General features: G+C 46.9%; 2 gene segments (V, D, J or C); both read left to right on the top strand.

The window, feature by feature from the left end:
• The first annotated feature begins 2,382 nt into the window (after positions 1-2,382).
• Positions 2,383-22,007, top strand: LOC125149373 (immunoglobulin lambda variable 5-37-like). The segment is given in 4 exon segments: positions 2,383-2,544; positions 2,666-2,986; positions 16,908-16,913; positions 21,994-22,007. Coding segments are annotated over 4 exon segments (387 nt in total).
• A 44-nt stretch (positions 22,008-22,051) lies between these two features.
• Positions 22,052-22,650, top strand: LOC125148942 (immunoglobulin lambda variable 1-40-like). The segment is given in 2 exon segments: positions 22,052-22,204; positions 22,316-22,650. Coding segments are annotated over 2 exon segments (447 nt in total).
• The last annotated feature ends 1,249 nt before the right edge of the window (positions 22,651-23,899 follow it).

Below are 23,899 nucleotides of genomic sequence, written 5' to 3'. Positions count from 1 at the left end.
CATCACCCATGAGTGTCTGTGTTTGCAAGTTCTTTCTGCCAGCTTGTGCTGACTCAGACACCCTCCTTCTCCGTATCTCTGAAGAATTAAATAGACTCATTTTCACCCTGAGAAGTGGCATCATTGTTGTTTTAAGAAATATGCATAATGGTGCCAGTAGAAGCCATGGAACCCTCGGTGGATTCTCCTGCGATTCAAGACAGGGTCAAATACCACACCAGAGATCCCAGTGCCCTGTCGTTTTCTGGATCCAAAGATGTTTTGACCAATGCATCTGTTCTGACGTCTCTGGAATCTCGTGTGCAAGGAAGTGACTCTTAGTGTCATATATGCCAAGATAGTACCAACGCTTACACAGTGCTTTAGATCCATAGGGAAGTGAGATAAAATCTCCCTCCACTCTCTAGACCTGGTGGCATCCCCTGTCAAGAGGTTCCAGGAGTGACTTTTGTTGTCAGATCTTCCAAAAGATTATTTGTTGTCTGGGAATAAGATGATCTGAGAGTGCCATATCCCTTCCTTCAGTTATATTTTCAGAGTGATCCTTGTTCACCCTGTGGTCATATTTTTGAAGGCAAACTAGCTTGTTCAGAGTTACAAATGACTCAGTGGAGGAGAGCCTGGCTGTCTCAGTGGTTAGAGCATGCAACTCTTGACCTTGGGTTCGTGGGTTCAAGCCCCACTTTAGGTACAGAGGTTACTTAAAAACAAACTGTTTAGGGTCACCTGGGTGGCTCAGTTGATTGAGCGTCCAACTCTTTGATTTCAGCTCAGGTCATGATCCCAGGGTGTTGGGATCGAGTCCTGTGTCAGACTCCACACTCACTTTCTCCCTTTTTCCTGTGATAGAGCTCTGCTGAACTCCTGAATTCCCTGGTGCTGGGCAGTGCCTTCCCAATGAACAGATCTGAACAGATCCCTTAACAAGGAAGATAGACAAAATGACTATTATACATGGAAAGTGATTTCCAACTTCATATGTTATTGTGGTATTACAAATTGAACAAGGACGTACCAGAGGCCTCCCATGACCATGGATAAAGTTCAATACATTGACAGCACCAATAGTACCGAGGATGTGGGGCAGCAGGAACTCTCATTCACTGCTGGTGGGAGTGCGAAAAGCCCCATCACTTGGGAAGATTCCTTGGCAGTGTCTTCCACGGCAAACAAAGCCTTAAGGATATAATGCAAAAAGAACAGTCCTACGGATTACTCTAAATGAGGTTCTTGTGTGCAAAAGAGAATATGCACCTAAATGTTTGTTGCTGTCTTATTTAGGATTGCCAAGACCCCAAAGTGACCAACGCATCCTTTAGAATGAGTAAACAATATCTGTATTCCACACATGGAATAGGACGCAGGAGAAAGACATGAGTTATCAGGCCACAAAACACATGGATGAAACTTCCATGCATATGTGTTAGTGTCAGAATCCACCGTGAAGAGTCTGCAACAGTGAGCAGGGGGGATGAGGGGCAGGGACCCAGGCCCCAGCTCCAGGCCCTGGGTCACTGTGCATCCCGTGTCCACCAGAGTGTGCAGGTGCTCCCCCAATCCCTCAGCTGGCAGGTTCCCTCTCCTTGTGTCTAGCAGGTGCTCTTGATGATTTTCAGAGACAGGATTGCAAGTCTCCCAGAACACGGAGGTGAGGTGGCAAGATGGCCTTGCAGTGGTCCCTGCTGGATGCCCAGCCCTGCTCTGTCCCCACACCTGCAGCACCCTCATCAGGGTTTGCTGTGTCTTGTCTCCCCTGCTCTGGAGGGATGCGGCATGCCCACATTACCTGTACTCCTGCGTGAGTGTGTGCCCCCTAGGTGAGCTCCTGTCCACATCCGGCACCCAGAGTCAGCATGCATCGTCTGAACTGTACCATTGGGACAGATGGTTTCTATTCCCTCTTCCGTGTGTCTTGTCCTCAGCTCCATAGTGGTTCACAGGTTGTACTGAGTCAGGACTGCATGTGTCCCTCTCATCAGACCCCATCCATGGAGGATGCCTGATGTAGAGCAGGACCTTTCTCTTTCCCTGGAGGGTCACTCTCAGGTGGTGGAAACACAGGCACCAGGGAAGCCTGCATTGGGAAAGGAGAGGTTCACCCAGACACCAGCAGGGGGCACGGTGACAAGGTCTGTGGCTTTCTACAGGAAGGGGGCTCCCTGCTGAGTAGCCCTCCAGAGTAGAAAGCCCCAGGGCTGGACCCCTCGTTTCCAGTGGGGACAGGGCAGGTGTCTTCTCTGTTCCTAGCGGAGTCCCTGAACCTGGGCCTGTATGTGGTCCCAGCAGCTGCTTCTTCCAGGCCCACCCAGGGGGAAACTAGTGCATCACACAGTCTTCCTGTCAAGGGGCTGCAGACCTCTAAGTGCACAGGAGAGAGCAGCAGGGGTGGGTCCCATTTGCATGAGCAGCCCCTCCTTTTGAGCTCTGTGGACTGGGGATAAGAGAGGCCCAGGGCAGCCCAGCCCCGGCTCTGTGGTCTAGGAAGGGCGTGTGTCACCATGGCCTGGATCCCCGTCCTCGTCGTGCTCCTCTGCCACTGCACAGGTAGGGACAGGACCCAGTGTCCCAGGGTGGGCCTGCAGCCAGAGTGAAACCCCTGTGTCTCAGCTCCCTAATCCCACATGCGCTGTTCCTTCTCTTCCCTCTGCTGTGTCTGTGTTTGCAGGTTCCCTGTCCCAGCGTGTCGTGACTCAGCCAGCCTCCCTCTCTGCATCTCTGGGAACAACAGCCAGACTCACCTGCACTCTGAGCAGGGACATCAATGTTGGAAGCTATAGCATATACTGGTACCAACAGAATCCAGGGAGCCCTCCCCGGTATCTCCTGTACTACTACTCAGACTCCAGTACACAGTTGGGACCTGGGGTCCCCACCCGCTTCTCTGGATCCAAAGATGCCTCGGCCAATGCAGGGCTTCTGCTCATCTCTGGGCTGCAGCCTGAGGACGAGGCTGACTATTACTGTGCAATCGGGCACAGTAGTGCTGGTCACAGTGACACAGACACATGGGGAAGTGGGACAAATACCCAGCCTGCTTAGACCACTGTAGTCTGAGTCTCTGAAGTCTAATGTAAATTGAATGCACAATTACTATACTTGGGTGTAGCTACTGGATCTGAATGTCCTTCTTCCCAGTTTCCTATCAAACCTGTGTAAACTCTACGAAAAAAAGAAAAAAAAAGGAAAGAAAAATGACAACAACAATAAAGCAAACCAAAGACAACAAAAAAGTTATAATGATGCAGAAATTTTGCCTAGTGGTTCACACGTAAAAATTAGAGCCTGTGGATTTCGCTTTTTTTCTCTTCACAAGGATCCATCAACTTGCCTTAGTTTTCTGATCAGAGTCTACAGACCGTGCCCACAGCAGACAGTCCTCCACAGCATGGCCTGTGTTCCTCCAGGGGTGAGAGCAGAGGCCCTCCCTTCCCTCCAGGCTCCTGTGCTCAGGGCTGACTGAGTAGCTCTGTGTCCCAGCGAGGAGACACTAAGGAATCACAGACACACAGCTGGCCTGGCCCACTGGCTGGGTACCTGCCGTTCATTTGTGATGTCAGGAGAGGGTGACTGCCCCTGGGAGAAACTGTGTGTGCCAGTCAGCAAACTTCTCAGTGGGGCTTGTGAGGGACAGGTGGGAGTGCCACCAGTGCAGCAAAATTTTTAGTCTGCTTGGGAGATTTCACCAACGTGACTTCCCTACAGCTGACACCATCGGGGCCCATGGGCAGCATGTGGCTGGTTTCTGGAGCCCAGAAGAATGGACTGTGTCTTCCTCTCCTCTCCTGCCGCATCGGGGTTGTCCGTGATCCATGCAGTAGAGGGGCTGAGGGGCACTATGTTGCATAAAGTCGATCCCATGAGCCCTTCCAGGAGAATGTCTTGTCATATGTGACAACATGGACAAACCTGCGGGACATGACCCTAACAGAAATAAGGCCTACACAGAAAGGCAAATGCTTTTTTATCTCATTTATATGTGGAACCTACAGGAAAAAGATAATAAAATCTCTGTCAATTTTTAGTGATGAGGATGAGTTAGAATAAGGTAACACATATAAAGATGGGAAAGAGATTGGTGTGAGTGCAACTTCCTTAACATAAGTGGGATTTTCATCTAGTAATTTTTAATTATGAAAATACACACAACAGGAAATTTACTCTTTTCATTACTTTCTTGTGCAATTCAGAGATATGAAATATATTCGCCATGTTGGGTGACCATCAAGACTCTCCATTTCTCAAAGCTTTTTATCATCCCAAACAGTAACTGTGCACCCAGGAAGGGAATGGGTCACCTGGGTGTACAGAGAAGCCAGAGCCCCAGGAGCCCATGCCAATGCAGGAAGCAGCAGAGGGCAGAGGGCAGCTCCCTTGGGGCTCTTTGCTGATGTGGCCTGACCCAGGTGGGAGTGTCGTTAGACTGTGCTTCTTACCCCGGAATGACCATGTGGGTGCACGCTGCAGCCCATGGCACGGGGATCCGTGTGCCCGCTGCAGGGGGTCCAGAAACTCCAGCTTTCTTTCCCAAAGTGTGTCAGGGAACATCCTTGAGAACTGAGGACCTCCTATGAGGCATCTGCTATATGATTCATGCTTATTCTTGTCTGAATTCCCTGCAAAATCCATGTGTGCTCTCCTCCAGAGTCTGAGGAAAGGCCTCATTTACAGTCTACATTCTCTGTGCTTGTCAAGCGGAACTTGCATTTATTTCTGGTCTTTTTATTTATATTATTTGGGTATTCTTAGGTTAATTTACTTATTTTGAGAGAGAGAGAGAGAGAGAGAGAGAGAGAGAGTTAGGAAGGAGCAGAGAGAGAGGGAGACAGAATCCCAAGGAGGCTCAGAACCCGGCTCAGGGCTCAATCACAGAAGTGGAGATCATGACCCGAACTGAAATCAAGAGTCTGACACCCAACCGACTGAGCCACCCTATTTCTGGCCTTTTGAATCTGTACCATTGATATATGTGTCTGCTTGGGGACTGATACCATACCAATTATAGGTAATGTAGAAAATGCAAAGTTTGATAGATGATAGAGAGATAGAATATACTCACGTGATCTATAGCCATGCACTGTCATTGATCTACCTCATCCAGTTCAGTGCAGAGGTAATGGGGACTGGCCCGCCAGAATGGGAAGTGAGATGAGAAAACTGAACTGTCCCCCCAGGTCTCCCGAAAAAGGTTGTGGAGGGGCGTGCATGCTCTCCACTCTTGTGCTCACTGGGCGGAAACATCATCCCCCAGTGGTCGATGACTCTTGGCCCCAACAACACAAGTCTCTAAGTAGTGGGAGGAGCCCAGGGTGATTCATGCTGAGGAGGCCCTGTGTGTGCAGCAAGGACTGAGGTGTGGTGGCACCTACAGAAGCCCTGAGGGAGGAGAAGATCTGGCCCTGTGTGGGGGTGGACAGTATGCCAGGCTGACTGAAGTCCTTAGTGCCCTGGTGTCTCTCTCACAGCTCCAGGATGTCCCTTCCAGTCATGGGTGCGGCTGGACACTGAGACAGCAGGGGGCGCTGTAGGCCTGTGCCTGAGTGGTGTCTGTGTGGGGAGGGGTCCCAGCTGAGCACCCAGGCCTGGAGCTCTGCCTTGTGCCCCCTGCAAAATTGTGCCTAGAGGAGTTTCCCTAGTCCCACCCACCCCACACTCAGCTGTCACCACATTCAGTCCCAGGGGAGGGAGAGATTTGCATGAAGCCTTCCTCTCTCTCTTCCAGGAAGGGAGAGGATAAGAGAGGCTTTGTGCAGGTCTCTCCCTTGAGGGCTCAGGACCACAGCCTGGAGTATCTCCACCCTGGCCTGGACCCTTCCCCTCCTCACCTTCCTTGCTCTCTGCTCAGGTTACTGGCTGTGGAAAGCTGAAGAATTGCTTTCGGGGGACCCCTAAGTTGCTTGTTTCCCCCATTTTGAGAACACACTGTGAGTAATAACCTGATACTGACCTGTGTCTCCACTGCTCTGTTGCTGGGTCCCGGGCACTGTCTGTGTTGACACAGGAAGCCTCTTTATCAGGGTCTGTGGGCTAGAAGGTCACCCTCACTCTCACTGGAATCAGCAACAATGTTGGGTCGTATTATGTGGGCTGGTACCCACAGATTCCCCACCGTGTCCCCAAAGCTGAGATGCTCAGAAGCACTAGGCCCTCCGGGATCCCAGCTGCGTTCTCGAGAACAGGGCCTCTCTGATCATCTCGGGCCTGCGGCCTGAGGACGAAGCTGGTCATTACTGACACAGTGCTCTAAGCCCGTGGGCAAATGATACAGCAACGTGCCCCAGTTTCCCATGGTCACTGCCAATGACAAATAAACAGGGAGACCGAGGACACCCCGGAGGGTCTGAGGGTCTGACTCTCTCAGCACAGAACAACTATGAAGAGTCAGTGACAGTAGCTTCGTCTTGTGTTGTTTTCTTCTAAAAATAAGACAAATCTCTTAAGATAATTTACAGGCATAAAGTGCAGTCATTTAAATGGTACGATTCAGTGGTCTGTAGTATGTTTCCTGCGTTTGGCAAACATCATCAGGATCAAATTGACAACATTTCCATCACCTGCAGAAAAACCCCTGACCCCTGAGCAGTGAGTCCATGGCCCCCCTGCATCAGCCCTTTGGAGCCAAAAATTCCTTTCTGTCTGCAGTGATTTTCCTGTTGTGCACATTTCACAGGTGCCGAATCACACCACGTGCCCCCGGAAGCGCACCTTTCAGTGGCATCAGCGTGTGCATTGTTGTAGGAACATCACAGGCACCATGTTTAAATACAGGGAACGTTTCATCGTTTCATCTAGAGACGTGTTCATCTTGTGCCGAGGACACGCGGATCTATCTACATGGCTGCAATTTTAATAGAGGCTGTCCAAATAACATAATTATTTTCCAGGATGGTGTGTAATCACAGATTCTTCTTTAAAAGTTTATTTTCCGATGAATATTGTCCCCCATTGTCATTTTTTATTTTGTAGATTTCTTCATGCTGAAATTTTGTTCAATAATTTAGCTGGTGTTGTTTATTATTATGAAAAATAATATGTGTTACGGTCCATATTTCAAGTTTTTGTCTCATACATTTTTCCTTTCCTTGTGGTGGGGTGTGGGCTCTCTGGCCTTTCTCTTTTTCCCATTCCCTCATGCCCGGCAGACTGTACATGTCTCCTCCCCCTCTTTTTCCTTAGTGAGATGTTTCCAGAGCGTCCTTCCTGACTTGGCTTTCTCACCCATCTGCCCACAGCACTGCATCTGAGACCTCCCGTTTCACTATTGCTGGCCCTGGATGCCCGTCCTGGGGTCAGGGCTTGGGTCTCTCCACTTGCTGTCCTGTGTCTTCACTCTCAGGGGCTTTTTCGAGTGATGGTGGTTCAGACCCATGGCTAGCTTTCCCCTTCTGTCACCCCAGCCTTCTCGGGAACTGACTTCTCTTTCCACTGACGCTCATGATTTGTGGTGTGAGCCTGGGAGCGAGGCCACCAGGGATTCTGGGCTGGTTTTGTGTTCATTTATCATTGATTTTCACTTCCAGGTTGGAGAAGTTGATACATAATAAGTCTCATGTGGATATTACTTAAGCTACTCAGAATTTTTCATGAAAAATATTGTGAAGTCTAAACTGAGAACAATAAAAGGACACCTTCCTTAACAATACATACCTTTAAAATTATTTCATTTTTTTCTAACTTACTTTGAGATAAAGAATGAAAATGAGCAGACAAAGATAATTTTAAGAAAACGATTGCTTAATATTTGTCTGAAATTTCTTGTTAATAGACTTGAAGGTCACTAAAACCACAGGTAGAGAGTAGAGAGAAGAAGGCAGGTTTCCAAGTTAAGGGATGAAATATATTACTTAGAAGTGTTGGAGCTACTTTGAGTTCACTCCTTGGTGAGGTACAGGCAGAGGCTTCAGCAGATGCTGTCACACAAAGGAAACTTTATTTGCCACAGATAAGGGGATCAGGGACAAGAATTATCAAAGCTGTGACTCCCTGAGTGGAGGCGAGTGGGTTCCTTTCGTTCGGGGTTAGGATGGATACCCAGAAAAGGGAGTTTTGTCATCTTATGCAAGAGTGGGCATGAGGTTGTGTAGGAATGTGGAGAATAGGAGCTTGTGTCCCCATCATGTGGTAGGTTAATGAAGCTTGTCCTCCTCCTAGGGCAGAGGCTTAACGTTATAAAGAGGCAGAGGTCCCTGGAGGACACTCCCTGGTCCATCTGCACTGGTGGAGCTGTTGCAGGAGATAAAACTGGTCTAGGCTCCCACGCTCTTTCTGCTGTTTGTCTCTGAAATACTGGAACATTCCTGTGAAAAAGAAGGGTTGTCAGCGGGGGTCCTGCTGGTGACTGTTTTAACTTCATTAACATGTGGGGCAAGGTTTCAATTCTGCAAAAACAACTCAAGTGCGTGCTTTAGGTCAAAGTTTACTTTTGTTCCTGTACTGGGACTTTTCCTCTGGTCATTGTCTCTGAAGCACTCAGGCTATTTCCTGGCCTGGTGGAGACTGGTATGTTGGCATCTCCTTTGTTCTCCTCAAACCCTGAACTCCTGACCTTGTTGCATTTCTGTTTTCTTTTCCTCCCAGGATAGTGCTCAGTATGGGTGCTGTGCACGTAGAACCTGCAGGGCACAGACCACAGAAAATAGCTGGGAGCTTCAAATGAGTGCTCTTGGGGCAGGAAAGCTGTCTCCTCTTTATATACAGAGATTGTTTTCCCACCTGGGGACCCCTTTAGTACTGCTTTCAGATGGCTTAGGGTATTTAGTTTAAAAACATGGTGCTAACAAGCGGCCCTGGGCGGCTTAGTCAGTTAAATGTCTGACCTCAGCTCAAGTCATGATCTCCTGGTTTGTGATTTCAATTCCCAAGTCCACCTGTCTGCAAGGAGCCAGCCTAGGGGCTAAAGCAGACAGGGGAAACAACCTCAGGGTTAACAAGGCACCTTTTCTTTTGTTAACCATCTCTGCTCTGGGCTGCTTTGCCTGCAGTGTAGAGGTCTGTAGCTCAATTTACCTCTTTACCTAACTTGGTCCTTTCCTCCAGTGAAAGCAGTTTTTCTGCTATAGTACTAAGTTGGAGAGTGCTTCTGTCCTGAATGCCTAATCTTGCTTACCTCATATACCTTTGTATGGGGAGCCTTTGTGCCTGATCTTATTTTAGGCCTTTTCCGCTTCCTCTCTACTGTGGGGGTTCTGTACCCCTTTCTATTCTGGGGTGCCCTTACATCCCCTTAGTCTTGGGGTGCCAATCTGGTTTGCCCAAATTCACTTGTGAGCATCCTATGGTTTTGTATTTCTTTATGTCATATTAACCCGTTGGTGTAAGCCCAGGGGACTCCTAAGCTCATCCCCCACAGTGAACATCATCTTTTGTCGTCAATAAGGAAACAAAACACGAGCCTGTTAACAATTAGTGGGTGATGCCATGAAACTTATCTTCTAGCTTCTACTTTCCAGTGTGGATTCTGGATGGAAGATATTTTCTCACTTCAAGGAGACTGAGGAAGTCTGTGCACTGTAGATACGGACATCCCTAACAACGGACGACAGACAGGAATGTGAGAAATGAAGGATCACAGGGTGTCTGACTTGGGATGCCCCAAAGAGCAGCAGGGTCAGTCATCATGGCCATGTGCACCTGCAGCCAGGCAGCTGGGGGCTCAGCTGCAGAGGGAGCAGTATTTGGATTTGATGGGGTGGGTGGTTAGTAAGGCGGGTGGGATTAAACCTTGAGGGGTATGTGGGATGGATTGTGATCATGCTAATGATGACCCAGGATTTTAAGAAAGTGAGGAGGGATAGGGAGTCTAAGGAAGTGAAGAAACCAGCAGGAGAAGGGCGAGAGAAAATGCCATTTTTTCCATGTCATAAGTATCCTCTCACCCACCCTCATATTGGACAAGAGGGAGTGGTATCTCTCTCAGCAGGCTTCCTTCCTTGTCTCCTTGTCACCAAAGTAGAAGTAGAAATAAACCAGTTGTGATAAAAGTCAAAGTATTAAATGACAGATGAGGGGTCCCTGGGTGGCTCCGTCATTTAAATATCTGACTTGGGTTCAGGTCATGATCTCATGGCTACCGAGTTCAAGTGCCATGTCGGGCTCTCTGCTGACACCTCGGAGCCTCCAGCCTGATTCCCATTCTGTCTCCCTCTCTCTCTGCCCTTCCCCCACTTGGGTTCTGTCTTTTTCTCTCTCAAATATATATAAACTTTTAAAAAATTAAAAAAGAAAGACAGATGAAAGCATCTCCCTCACTCTCTCAGGTAGGTTTAATTCTCTTCCACTTCCTGCACAGCTTAAAACCTATTTGGCTCATGGAAAAGAAAGAATGAATATATGAATGAGAGTGATAAAAGTTTTCAGAGAACCAACTATAAGGAGTACATCTTCAGTTTGGTAAAGAGAACTATAAAACACTTTCCCTTCATTGAACACACGGAGATGGAGCACTGAAAGCTTTCCCACCACGGGTAGGGAGCAAGGCCACCATGTCCTATCTCAACACTGCTGTTCCATAGGACTGGATGTGCCCGTCAGAACCATAATGCAAGACAAACAATGAGAGGCATACAGATGAAGAAGAGCATGAGACAGTTGCCCAATTCCAGGTGAGAGAATGATCTGCACGAAAACTACAAAGGAAGCAACAATTAATTATGCAAATATATAAATTCAAAGAGTAATAAATAATTTTGGAAACATTTTAGAATAAAGACATCATGGAAATATCATATAGATGTGTATATACTAGCAATAAACTGGTGAAAATAATTTTTAAAAAACCCTTAAAACCTATTTGGGTCATCTCTCTTTTCTTTTTGAGAAGCCTGGCTAGAGACTTATCAATTTTGTTTATTTTTCAAAAAAACCAACTCTTGGTTTCGTTGATCTGCTCTACAGTTCTTTTAGATTCTGTATCATTTATTTCTGTTTTGATCTTTATTATTTCTCTTCTTCTGCTGGGTTTGGGGTGTCTTTGCTGTTCTGCTTCTATTTCCCCTAGGTGTGCTGTTAGATTTTGTATTTGGGAGTTTTCTTGTTTCTGGAGATAGGCCTGGATTGCAATGTATTTTCCTCTCAAGACTGCCTTTGCTGCATCCCAAAGCGTTTGGATTGTTGCATTTTCATTTTCATTTGCTTCCATATATTTTTTGATATCCTCTCTAATTGCCTGGTTGACCCATTCATTCTTTAGTAGGTTGTTCTTTAACCTCCATGCTTTTGGAGGTTTTCCAGACTTTTTCTTGTGGTGGATTTCAAGCTTCATAGCATTGTGGTCTGAAAGTATGCATGGTATGATCTGAATTCTTTTATACTTATGAAGGGCCATTTTGTGACCCAGTATGTGATAGATCTTGGAGAATGTTCCATGTGCACTCGAGAAGAAAGTATATTCTGTTGCTTTGGGATACAGAGTTCTAAATATATCTGTCAAGTCCATCTGATCCAATGTGTCATTCAGCGCCCTTGTTCCTTTATTTATCCTGTGCCTAGATGATCTATCCATTGTTGTAAGTGGAGTATTAAAGTCCCCTGCAATTACCACATTCTTATCAATTAGGTTGCTTATGTTTGTGATGAATTGTTTTATATATTTGGGGGCTCCCGTATTCAGCGCATAGACATTTATAATTGTTAGCTCTTCCTGATGTATACACTCTGTAATTATAATATAATGCCCTTCTTCATCTCTTGTTACATCCTTTAATTTAAAGTCTAGTTTGTCTGATATAAGCATGGCTACTCCAGCTTTCTTTTGACTTCCAGCAGCATGATAGTTCTCCATCGCTTCACTTTCGATCTGAAGGTGTCCTCAGGTCTAAAATGAGACTCTTGTAGACAGCAAATAGATGGCCCTTGTTTTTTTATCCATTCTGACACCCTATGTCTTTTGGTTGGAGCATTTAGTCCATTTACATTCAATGTCATTATAGAAACATAAGGGTGTAGAGTCATTGTGATGTCTGTAGGTTTCATGCTTGGAGTGATGTGTCTGGTACTTTGTGGTCCTTGCTACATTTCACTCACAGAATCCCCCTTAGGATCTCTTGTAGGGCTGGTTTAATGGTGATGAATTCCTCCAGTTTTTGTTTGTTTGGGAAAACCTTTATCTCTCCTTCTATTCTGAATGACAGACTTGCTGGATAAAGGATTCTCAGCTGCATATTTTTTCTGTTCATCACATTGAAGATTCCCTGCCATTCCTTTCTGGCCTGCCAAGGTTCAGTAGATAGATCCGTCACTAGTCTTATCGGTCTGCATTGATATGTTAGGGTGTGTTTATCCTTAGCTGCTTTCAGAATTTTCTGTTTATCCTTGTATTTTGCCAGTTTCACTAGGATACATCAGGCAGAAGATCGATTCAAATTACGTCTGAAGGGAGTTCTCTGTGCCTCTCGTATTTTAATGCCTTTTTCCTTCCCCAGATCAGGGAAGTTCTCAGCTATGTTTTGTTCAAGTACCCCTTCAGCCCCTTTCTCTCTCTCTTCCTCTTCTGGAATTCCTATTATATGGATATTGTTGTGTTTCATTGCATCACTTAGTTCTCTAATTCTCCCCTCATACTCTTGGATTTTTTTATCTCTCTTTTTCTCAGCTTCCTCTTTTTCCATAATTTTATCTTCTAATTCACCTACTCTCCTCTGCCACTTCAATCCGGGCTGTGGTCGCTTCCATTTTATTTTGCAACTCATTTATGGAATTTTTTAACTCCTCATGACTGTTTCTTAGTCCCTCGATATCTGTAGCAATAGATTCTCTGCTGTCCTCTTTGCTTCTTTCAAGCCCTGCGATTAATTTTATGACTATTATTTTAAATTCATGTTCTGTTATATTGCTTAAATCGTTTTTGATCAATTCTTTAGCTGCCGCTCCTTCCTGGAGTTTCTTTTGAGGAGAATTCTTCCATTTTGTCATTTTGGATAGTCTGTGGGGTGGCACAGAACTGCAGGCCACTTTCCCTGTACTGTCTGGAGGAACTTGTGTTGGTGGGCGGGGCCACAGTCACACCCGATGTCTGTTCCTAGTCAACCGCTGGCATCACAGTCAGACTGGAGTGTACCTTATCTTCCCCTCTTCTTAGGGCAGGACTCACTGTGGAGTGGTGTGGCCCCCGTCTGGGCCACTTGCACACTGCCAGGCTTGCGGTGCTGCTTGTATGGGATCTGGTGTATTAGCCAGGGTGGATCCTCAAGGTGCACCAGGGAGGGAAGGGCAGGCTCAGCTCAGTTTGCTGTCGGTGATCCCCTGCGGGAGGGGCCCTGCAGCACCAGGAGGGAAGCAGGCAGACCCACCCAAGGGATGGACCCACAGAAGCACAGCGTTGGGTGTTTGCGCGGTGCAAGCAAGTTCGGTGACGGCAAGTGGTTCCCATTGGGAGTTCGGCTGAGGATGGGAGAGGGAGATGGCGCTGGCCAGAGCATTTGTTCCCTGAGAGCTGAGCTCTGTCTTCTGGGGCTCAACACCTCTCCCTCCCGGTGTCCTTTTGCCCTCTTGCTCTCCGAGCAGGGCTGTTGACTTTTAACATTCCAGATGTCAAGTCCCGCTGGCTGTCAGAACTCACAGAATCCGGCCCCTCCGCTTTTGCAAGCCATACTTGGGGGCTCTGCCTTGCCTGGCACACTGCCCCCCCTCTGCCCCGGATCCCTCTCACCAGTCCGTGTAGTTCACACCACCTCTCCGCCCTTCCTACCCTCTTCCATGGGCCACTTGTGTACGCTTGACTCTGGAGAGTCCATTCTGCTAGTCTTCTGCTGGTTTTATGGGTTATTGAGCAGATGTGGGTGCAATGTAAGTGATCAGCAGGACGCGGTGAGCTGAGCATCTTCCTACGCAGCCAGCTTCTCTGAAGAACCTGCCTGTATATATAAAATTCTAAATATTCCACCAAAAACTTGTCAGAACCAAGAAATAAATTCCGTAAAGTCACAGTATATAAAATCAATGTACAGAACTCTGTTGCATTTCTATACAGTGATAATGAAGCCACAGAAAGAGAAATCAAGAAATCAATCACATTGAAAATTGAACCAGGAATAATAAGATACCCAAGAAGAAATTTAACCAAAGGGGGAAAGACTGTTACTATGAAAACTATAAAGCATTGATGAAAGAAATTGTAGATGACACAAGAAATGAACAAACATCCCTGCTCGTGGATTGGTAGAACAAATATTGTTAAAATGTTTATATTACCCAAATCGATCTATAGATTGAAGGCAATTCCTATCAAAATGCCAAAAGCCTTTTTCACAGAACTAGAACAAACAGTCCTAAAATTTGTATGGAACCTCAAAAGTTCCCAAATAGTGAAACAGTCTTGAAAAAGAAAACCGAAACTGGAGGTATCACCATTCCAGATTTCCATTTATATTAGAACACTGTAGTAATTGAAACCGTATGGTACTGGCACAAAACAAGACAAAAAAAAATAAATGAAACAGAATAGAAAACCCAGAAATAAGCCCAAGATAATATGACCAATCAATGACAAAGTAGGCAAGAATAAGCAATGGGAAAAAGACAGTCTTGTCAACAAATGGTGCTGGGAAAACTGGACAGCTACATGTAAAAGAATGAAACCAGACCACTTTCTTTCACCATACACAAAAATGAACACAAAGTGGATTAAAGACCTAAATGTGACGCCTGAAACCATAATAATTCTAGAGAGAACAGTCAGTTATCTCTCTGACTTTGGCCGTAGCAACATTATTCTGGGGATATCTCCTCAGGCAAGGGAAATCAAAGAAAAAAATACAGTATTGAGACTACATCAAAATAAAAAGCTTCTGCAGAGTGAAGAAAAAAATCGACAGAACTAGAAGGAAACCTGTTGAATGGGATTAGTCAACGTCACTAACTTTTGCAAAGGAAGCCTGCATGCAATGGCGGACTGATTCATGGTTCCATCATTTTTCCCTCTGACCCCCTCTCAGAATGTAAAAGGCCTTCCCAGTCCCAGGCTCACCATAAAAGGGGTGAACTTGTTGCCCCTGTATTACAACAAAAGTTCTCCCTCTTCACCTTTATTCATTTTTCCTCTTAGGCAGCTGGTGACCCTGTGAGGGCCCCCCATATTCTCTGTGGACAACATCTCCATTTCAGTGACTGCTGGTCAGAAAGTGATGGGGACGAGGAGAGTCTGATACTTATAAGAATGTAGGCTGGAGAATGACTCCTCCATCTACTCTTAAACTCTGTTCAGGGTGTTTTGAGAGTCCTTCGGTAGATGTTCATCATCCGTGAAGATGTTCACCATCCGTGATGGGGAGTAAGACTCCCTTTGGATACATCTCTTCTTATTTCAGGGAATTCACAAAATACATATGACATATATTTGCATCTAACAAACGATTGCAATAACGATGAAATGTAGGCCATAGACTTCTTTATACATATTCCTTTCTACTGCAAATGGAAGGTGATTTAAGGAGAGAACTATTTGTTTGTTTTTAATTTAAAAGATAAGACTTCTCAATAGTAAAGAAAGAATCTCAATTTTAAAAATGCAGATTATCTCAACAAAGGTGATATTCATGTGATATAAATAATCTTGAGAAAAGCTGTTCAACATCATATGTCAGTAAGAAATTGCACAAAACACAGCAATGACATAGTGTTACATACCCATTAGAATGGTCAAAATCAAAACCACAGATGACACCAATGTCTGTCCAGGATGTGGAGCAACAGAACTCTATTTCATTGGTGAGGGGAATTCAGGATGGTACAGCTACTTTGGAAAAGATTTTGGCAATTTATTTTAAAACTGAACATTCTCTAAATTCTTGTCATTTGCAACAAACGTGGATGGAAGTAGAGGGTAGTATGCTAAGCAAAATTAGCCAGAGAATCACCAATATAATATGATTTCACTCATATGGGGAATATAAGATACAAAACAGATGAACACAAGGGAAGGGAAGCTAAAATAATATAAAAACAGGGAGGGAGACAAAAAATAAGAGGCTCTTAATGATAGAGAACAACCTGACGGTTGCTGGAGGTGTTGTGGCAGGGGGGATAGGCTAAATGGACAAGGGGCATTAAGAAGACATTTGTTGGGATGAGCACGGCCTGTTCTATATAGGGATGAACCACTGGATCCTACTCCCGAAATCATGATTATTGCTAACTAACTTGGATGTAATGAAAAAAAAAATTTTTAAACCCAAAAAACAAAAACCAAACAAACAAACCCCCGGATCATTGTCTTGCTTTAAAATCCAGGGATCATGCATCTTTGCACATACCTAAAGGAGTTAAAAACAATGTGTACAAAAAAACCCTGCACAAGTATGTTGACAGTGACTCTATCCATAACTGTCCACACCTGGCAGCAGCCAATCACAATGCCTTTCAGGAGGTGACAGGTGAGTAAACCCCAACGATAGAATATTGATCAGAGCTACAAAGATATGAGGCACCAAGACATAAAAAGACACAGAAAACATTTTGTTGCACGTTGCTAAATGAAAGCAGCCAACCTGTAATGGCTGCACGCTGTGTGACTCCAAGCATGTAACATTCTCCAAAGGACAAATCTATTTAGACAATAAAAGCATCAGTGGTTGCAAGGGGTTGAGCATAGGGAGGGATGCACAGCTGGAGCACAGAGGTTTTTGTGGCAGTGAAAGTGCTCTGTATGATTCTAAAATGGACATATATCAGTATATAGCTCTTGACCTATTGAATGAACAATGTCAAGAGTCAGCTTTGCTGTTGTAAATATAGACTTTGGGTGACAATGACTTGTCAGTGTGGGTTCATGGTGTATAAGAAGTGACCACACTCATGCTAGAGTTGGATGATGGGAAAGACAAGGTGGTGGAGGGGGTTGGTGTATTTGGGAACTCTGGAAATTCTACTAAATTCTTCTGTGACAATAAATCATAAAGTATATTGATGTTTTTAAGTATTCTGTGGGCAAGACCAAACATATGGGCATGTCTGGGTCTCGGGCAGCAGGGGGCACTGTGGCCTGTCTCTGAGCCTTGTGTGCTGTGATCCCAACTGGGAGCCACCTGCCTCTGGTTGTCACAGTGGCTTAGCCTCTGGGTGCTCACAGGTCTTTGGGGAGCCCCAGGTCAGGCCCCACAGCTTTCACTCCTTCCCCTCCTGGGGTGAGATTTCCAGACAAGGGTCAGGTTCAGGGTTCAGGCTGTGGCTGGCCAGTCAGGGGGAGGGGGCTGGTTTGCATGAAGTGTTTCTCCCTCCCCGTGGGCTGCTGGAGGCAATAAGAGAGACTCTGGGAGCCCACCTGAGGGACATTGAGGACACACTGCTGAGCAGGGGTCTCCACCATGGCCTGGGCTCCTCTCTTGCTCACACTGCTGGCTCACTGCACAGGTGGCTGGAAGCTGGGATCAGGGCTGGAGACGAGAGGACTGTGGAACCATGTATGGGCCCTGTCCACTGACCTCTCTCTCACCCCGTGTCTCTCTTCTGACTTGCAGGGTCCGGGGCCCAGTCGGTGGTGACTCAGCCATCTGCAGTGTCCAAGCCTGTAAATAAGACTGTTACCATCTCCTGCACTGGAAGCAGCAGCAATGTTGGGGCTGGAGGTGTGTCCTGGTACCGGCAGCTCCCACGCAGTGTCCCCAACGTTGTCATCTATGACAACAAGCAGTGCTCGGCCTGTGGGGGTCCCGTCCAGACTCTCAGGCCAGGTCAGGGAACGTGGCCTCCCTGAGCATCTCTAGCCTCCAGGCTGAGGATGAGGCTGATTATTACTGCTCAGTGAGGGACCACAGTCTCAAAGCTCACACACTGCTCCAGGCCTGTGGGGAAGGGAGACCCAAACCTGCTGTCCCCTCAGCAATGGGACTTCCTGTGCAGCTCACACCCCTTGGCCGACACAGCTGCTTCTTTGTTCATGTCTTCTAATAGTGGAGTCTTAGACAAGGCTAAGGAATTTCGTCTAGAAATAGTGTCCTTGTTCTCTCAAATTGTGCCCGTAAACCCAGCCCGACTCTGCAAAACATTGTCTGATTTTCTTCTGTTGGGCAGGAGTTACTGCACACCTGGGGGCAGGCTGTCCTGGTAATTGAGTCCCCGTTGGGTCAGAAGCAGGCAGATTCCATATGTTCCTGATCAGGATAGATGACTGTACAGAGATCAGTCCCTCCACACCCTCTGGTGAACACCAAGTATGTGCCAGGCATGACCCTTGGGCTTAGATACAGCGTGAGTGTGCTAGGGACAATCTATGTCCTCATGTTGCTGAAAATGTCCTGGGAGAGAAAGAGGACAAAGAAGTATGAATAGCAACACATAAGATGTTTCTGGAGAGTGAACAAGGGTGAGGCAGTGAGGTGGACCTGGAACATTGGAGGCATTGACAGGAAACCCTGAATCTGATGTGCTGTGATGATGTCTCAGTGCTGCATAGATGATCAAGGAGCCAGAGGGGAGCGTGAGGAGGGGACCAGGCAGAGGCTGTTGACTGTGTCCCCATCAGACCCCTCTTCCTCAGGTCAGGGGTCCAGGCTCGGGTCCTGCTGGAAGAGCTGTGCTGAGAGGTGGGTCCCAGGGAGCCACCTCTGTCTTTTTGACAAGGCAGAGCTGCCTCTTTCCAATCCCTTCCCCTGTGGTCCTTTTTGATGGACTCCCCCACTCCCACAAGCAGTAGACAGGAGAGGTATCCAGGTGAGGGCCCGGGGGTATGACCCTGCTCAGTAAACTGGGGTCAGAGGGAGAAGGAACGCCCCAGCCTTCCCAAATCATGGGATATGGCCGGTCCAGGCTTCTGTCTGCCTGCTGTGCCAGCCGAGGACACATCATTCCTCAGGGGCTAGGTCTCTGGTCACCCTGTCCTCTACTCATGTAAACCCATGAGGGAGGGTCAGGATCTGGGGAGGCTGCTGTAGCAAACGGAGGGGTGGGTGCAGGTGAGAAGGTTGCAGCCCAGTGATGGGCCCTGAGGTGAGGGATCTCCCCCAGTAGTGAGGAGGGGGCCGTGGAAGTCAAGAGGGCCTTCCCTTCCCCCAGGCGCGATGCTCACCTTGCCTTTCACGTGCTTTGTCACCTGAAACGGGGCCAGAAAGGGGTGCTGTGAGCATGTGTATGAAGCACATTGGTGAGCCCAGAGCTGTGGACCCAGCACCTGGCAGCCATCAGGAACAGCTCAGTAACGAGGGTCCAGACAACCACAGGCCTCTAACTGGGGTGCCAGTTTTGTCACAGAAGATAGGATGTATTCAGAGTGTGAAGGTATGTGGGACAGATGGAATAATCCATGTGGTTTTGGCCAGCAATCAGGGACAGCAGAGGCCCACCCCAGGGGCCCCTGGGTGGCTCCGTCAGTTAAATATTTGACTTCGGTTCAGATCATGATCTCATGGCTACTGAGTTCAAGTCCAATGTCGGGCTCTCTGCTGACAACTCGGAGCCTGCAGCCTGCTTCCCATTCTGTCTCCCTCTCTCACTGCCCTTCCCCCACTTGGGTTCCATCTGTCTCTCTCTCAAATATGTATAAACATTAAAAAAATTAAAAATCAAAGACCGATGAAAGCGTCTCCCTCACTCTCTCAGGTAGGATGAATTCTCTTCCACTTCCTGCACAGCTCAAGACCTATTTGTGCTCATGGAAAAGAATGAATGAGTATATGAATGAGAGTGATAAAAGTTTTCAGAGAACAAAATATAGAAGAGTACATCTTCAGTTTGGTAAAGAAAACTATAAAACACCTTCCCTTCGGTGAACACACAGAGAGATGAAGCACTGAAAGCTTTCCCACCTCGGGTAGGGAGCAAGGCCTCCATGTGCTATCTCAACACTGCTGTTCCACATAGGACTGGATATGTCTGTCAGAACCATAAGGTAAGACAAACAATGAGAGGCATTCCGATGAGGAAGAACAAGAGACAATTGTCCCATTTCAGGTGAGAGAATGACCTACAGGAAAACTACAAAGGAAGCTACAATTGAGTATGCAAATATATAAATTCAAAGAGTCATAAATAATTTTGGAAACATTTTAGAATAAAGATCAACATAGAAAGATCATATAGATGTGTATATACTAGCAATAAACAGGTGAAAATAATAAAAAAAACCTTAAAACCACTCGATGAACTATTTAGGGGCATATTTCACAAAACAAGTATAGGCCACAGGTGCTGAAATCTGGACAATGCTGGTAAATGTAATCAAAGTGGATCTAAAACAAGGAAAGATAAGTTCTGTTCATGGATTACAAGACTCATTATAGTAAATATGCCAGTTCTTCCCAAATTGGATAAAAGTGTAATTCAGTTCCTGTCCTAGCAAGTGAGGGTGGTATGGATAGAGGATAGACACATTGGCCAAGATAACAGAACATAAAACCCAGAAACGGACCCACAGAATGAAGGATAAACACTTTTTTTCTTTTACAAAGTAGAAGAAGCCTTTCCGAGGAGAAAGGATGGACTTTTGGACAAATGGCCACAGAACAATTGGATATCCTGAGAGAGAAATGAATCATACTTAAAACTCACTTTATATCTATTAAAAAATTACTAAAAGTATAATAGAAATAACTGTAAACATAAAGCTGTAAACATAAAAGGAGAAAATATTCAGGATCTTGGGTTTGATAAAAACGTTTAGACAAGACATTGTCAGGATAACACATTAAAAAACAAAAGAAAAACAAAAAATGACACTTGTTAAATACGACTTCATCAAATATAAATTCACTGTATTGCCTTTTCTTCTTAAGGTAGTAAGCCAAGGAAATTACCTAAAAATATAGAAGATTAACATAATACTCAATTTAATGGACAGTAGCTGGAATCCATTGCTTTAATGCACAGGAGTTTTCAAACATTCACGAGATAGACATATTCTCAATTGTAAGCCAGAGGAGGGACATGAGGTCTGGAGTATCTTCTGCAAAGAACTGGCAATTTACCATTTAATTGAGGTAAATGCCTCCAAATCCTATGGACTAGGGCTTGTTTGGAGAGCGAAAAATGCTACGATGATCATGGGCAGCACTACAGGGTCACATTATCCAAGATTCAGCTCAATGATGTGTGAATAAACAGAAGTGAGGAAACCCGCTGGGCTCTCAGGGCTGTGAAAACACAGTGGGGTGTGTGCCCTTCAGCCAGGAGGGGGCGCTGTGGGGCTGCCATGGTGTCCCTACACAGGGGCTCAGTGAGGACCATACAGGAAAAGGAATCTGGGACTGGGGACTGGGCCCTGTACTTCCTGAGGGAGACTCAGCAGCTGTGACCCTTCTGGTGTGGAAGAGTCCCCACTTGAACAAGGACATGCGTGTTGTCTCAACAGGTGCTTCCTTGCAAGGGTCTCCCCAGTGGTGAAGCCAACCTCCATTGTCCCCAGTATGTGATGTGAGGTGGCAAGAGTGACAGCTGACAAAGATTTTCAGTGTGGAACCCTGTAGGAATGCACACGAAGGATGTGGGCTTCTACCCACAACCTGGACAAAAGGTCTCCCTGTGTCCTCAGTGCTGAGGGAGCTTCTGGGAAAGGAGAACTCTGGGACCAGAGAGGAAGCAGGGAAGGGGGAAGAAATCGGCCTCCTGCACAGAACTGGCCATGTGTCAATGTGGACCCATCGCTCTGTGACCCTGATCCTCATCTGTGTGGTTGTACAAGAGTCACCACGTCAGTCCTGCCCCATCAATAATAGCCAAAGGCGCTGTGGACAGACTCACTATGCGGAGCCAGAGGAGAGCACAGTGTGTCCTCAGGGGATCGGAGGCCACACAGGGGACACCTGTCCTGTCCCGAAGGAAGGGGATGGTGGACAGAACAGTGGGAAGGCAGGAACTCTGATGAGATCTGCTCACCATGTCACATATGCTGTGTCTGGGCCTGGACACCAGGGGGTGGTCGTCACCTGCTTCTGAGGGTCGGCCATGATTAGAGCTGGGACCTGAACCTGGACAATGCCTGTGCCCTCTGCTCAGGACTCCAAACTGTGACCTCCCCTCTCCTGGCATGGCCCCAGAGACCACCTCCCTGTCCAACCCACCTGACATCCTCAGGCAGAGGGACTTGACCCAGGGTCAGTGAAGTGTCAGAGAGCTGCTGGTCTGATTTGCATGGATGGGCCCTCCCTCTCTCAGAGGATGAAAAGGGGAAGGAAGGGATTAGAGGAGATCTGCTCAGCTGTGGATCCACAGAAGGCAGGGTCGGTGATGTCCTCCACCATGGCCTGGTTCCCTCTTCTCCTCGCCCTCCTCATCTACTGCACAGGTGACTAGATGAGGGAACAGAGGAAGTGGTCCAGGGAGGACACGTGGGCCTTGGATTCTCCTCTGGTCTCTAGATCCCAGCATCATGCTCTCTTTGTCTCTCCCCTTCCAGGTTCCTGGGCCCAGTCTGAGCTGACTCAGCCGCCCTCAGTGTCTGGAGCCCTGGGCCAGACGGTCACCATCTCCTGTGCTGGAAGTGCCAACAACATTGGTAGAATTAATGTGAACTGGTACCAACAGCTTCCAGGAAAGGCCCCTAAACTCCTCATCTATGGTAATAACAGACGACCGTCAAGTGTCACTGACAGATTTTCTGGCTCCAAGTCTGGCACCACAGGCTCCTTGACCATCACTGGGCTCCAGGCTGAAGACGAGGCTGATTATTACTGCCAGTCTCTTGACATTACTCAAGGTGCTGACACAGTGCTCTAGGCCTGTGGGGAAGTGAGACAAAAATCTGCTGTTCCCACAGCAATGGGACTTCCTGTTCAGCCCTGACCTTTTGGCCAAGTCAAGTGCTTCTTTGTTTGTTTCGTACAAACTAGGGTCTGAGACCCTCCACAACCCATATGTCTACAAAGTCTTTCCACATTCTTTGCAATTCCTCCTTGAAGCCTGTCTTTCAGATCAATATACTGTGTGATTTTCTCAAACTGAGCACAAATTTCTGGGTGCCAGGGGCAGACTGCCCTGAGGACAGGGTCCATGACAGGTCACAGCAGAAACAGGAACACAAATCCAGCTCTGTCTGAGTCAGGACACATCGGGAGTGTCCGCTATGTGTCCTGGTAACAAAAGCTCCCACTAATTGCCCCTAAATCCTCATCTATTAGGATAGTTGGATCCATTGTGGATCCTGATTCCCTCTTTGGCTCCATGTCTAGCAACTCTGGCTTCCAGATCTTCCCTGGGCTGAGGGCGGAGGGCTGAGGGCTGAAGAGGAGGCTTCTGGTCCCTGCCCCTATTGGGACAGCATCGTGGGCTCACACAGAGTCCCAGGCCCATGAGAACTGAAAGCAGAACCCTTCTCATCTGCTGGAAGGGTGAGGCACCATCAGCTGCTCAGGTTCAGCCTGTGACTTCTGCTTCTGATGCTCCTGCTGCTGCCACCATGGGCCCTGGTGCAGGCAGCAGCACCACCTGGGAGTGAGGGCTCCTCCTTCCCTTCTGTCCCCAACGTCACTCACAGCAGCCCCTTCCTAGACAAAGGGTCTCAAAGGACACAGAAAGCTCATTCGTCCATCACGTTGAGACACAAGGTCTCTAAGTTCATGGACTGAGGGTCGTAGGTCCAGTGTTCTCAGCTCCCACCTGACTTCTGAGGAAGCCAGGGTCTCCATCCTTGGCCAATTACCTATTTCTAGAAGTTTCCGGACCTATGTAATCCTCTTATTAGTCTTCAGTAGAAAGAACTGTTTTTTTGGCTCTTTGGGATGACTTCTTCTCTCACTGCAGCACCAGCCCCAGAGTATATATGACTAAATCACATTTTTTTTTTGCCTTTTGAAATGAATCCCTGTCCATTCCCATCAATGCTGAGAACCAATTAGTGATTTTCTTATTCACTTGCAGTGCCTACTACTTACAGAAAGATGTTGAATAGTAATGGTGTTTAGGTCACATTAGCCTTTTCATCTTGTAGAAATGTCCTCCCCACCCCCATCTCATTACCTAATTTTCTGGGTGTGGGACTGAG

The sequence above is a fragment of the Prionailurus viverrinus genome, chromosome D3 (genome assembly GCF_022837055.1).
Source record: "Prionailurus viverrinus isolate Anna chromosome D3, UM_Priviv_1.0, whole genome shotgun sequence".
Lineage (NCBI taxonomy): Eukaryota > Metazoa > Chordata > Mammalia > Carnivora > Felidae > Prionailurus > Prionailurus viverrinus.
This window is presented reverse-complemented; position numbering and strand designations above follow the sequence as displayed.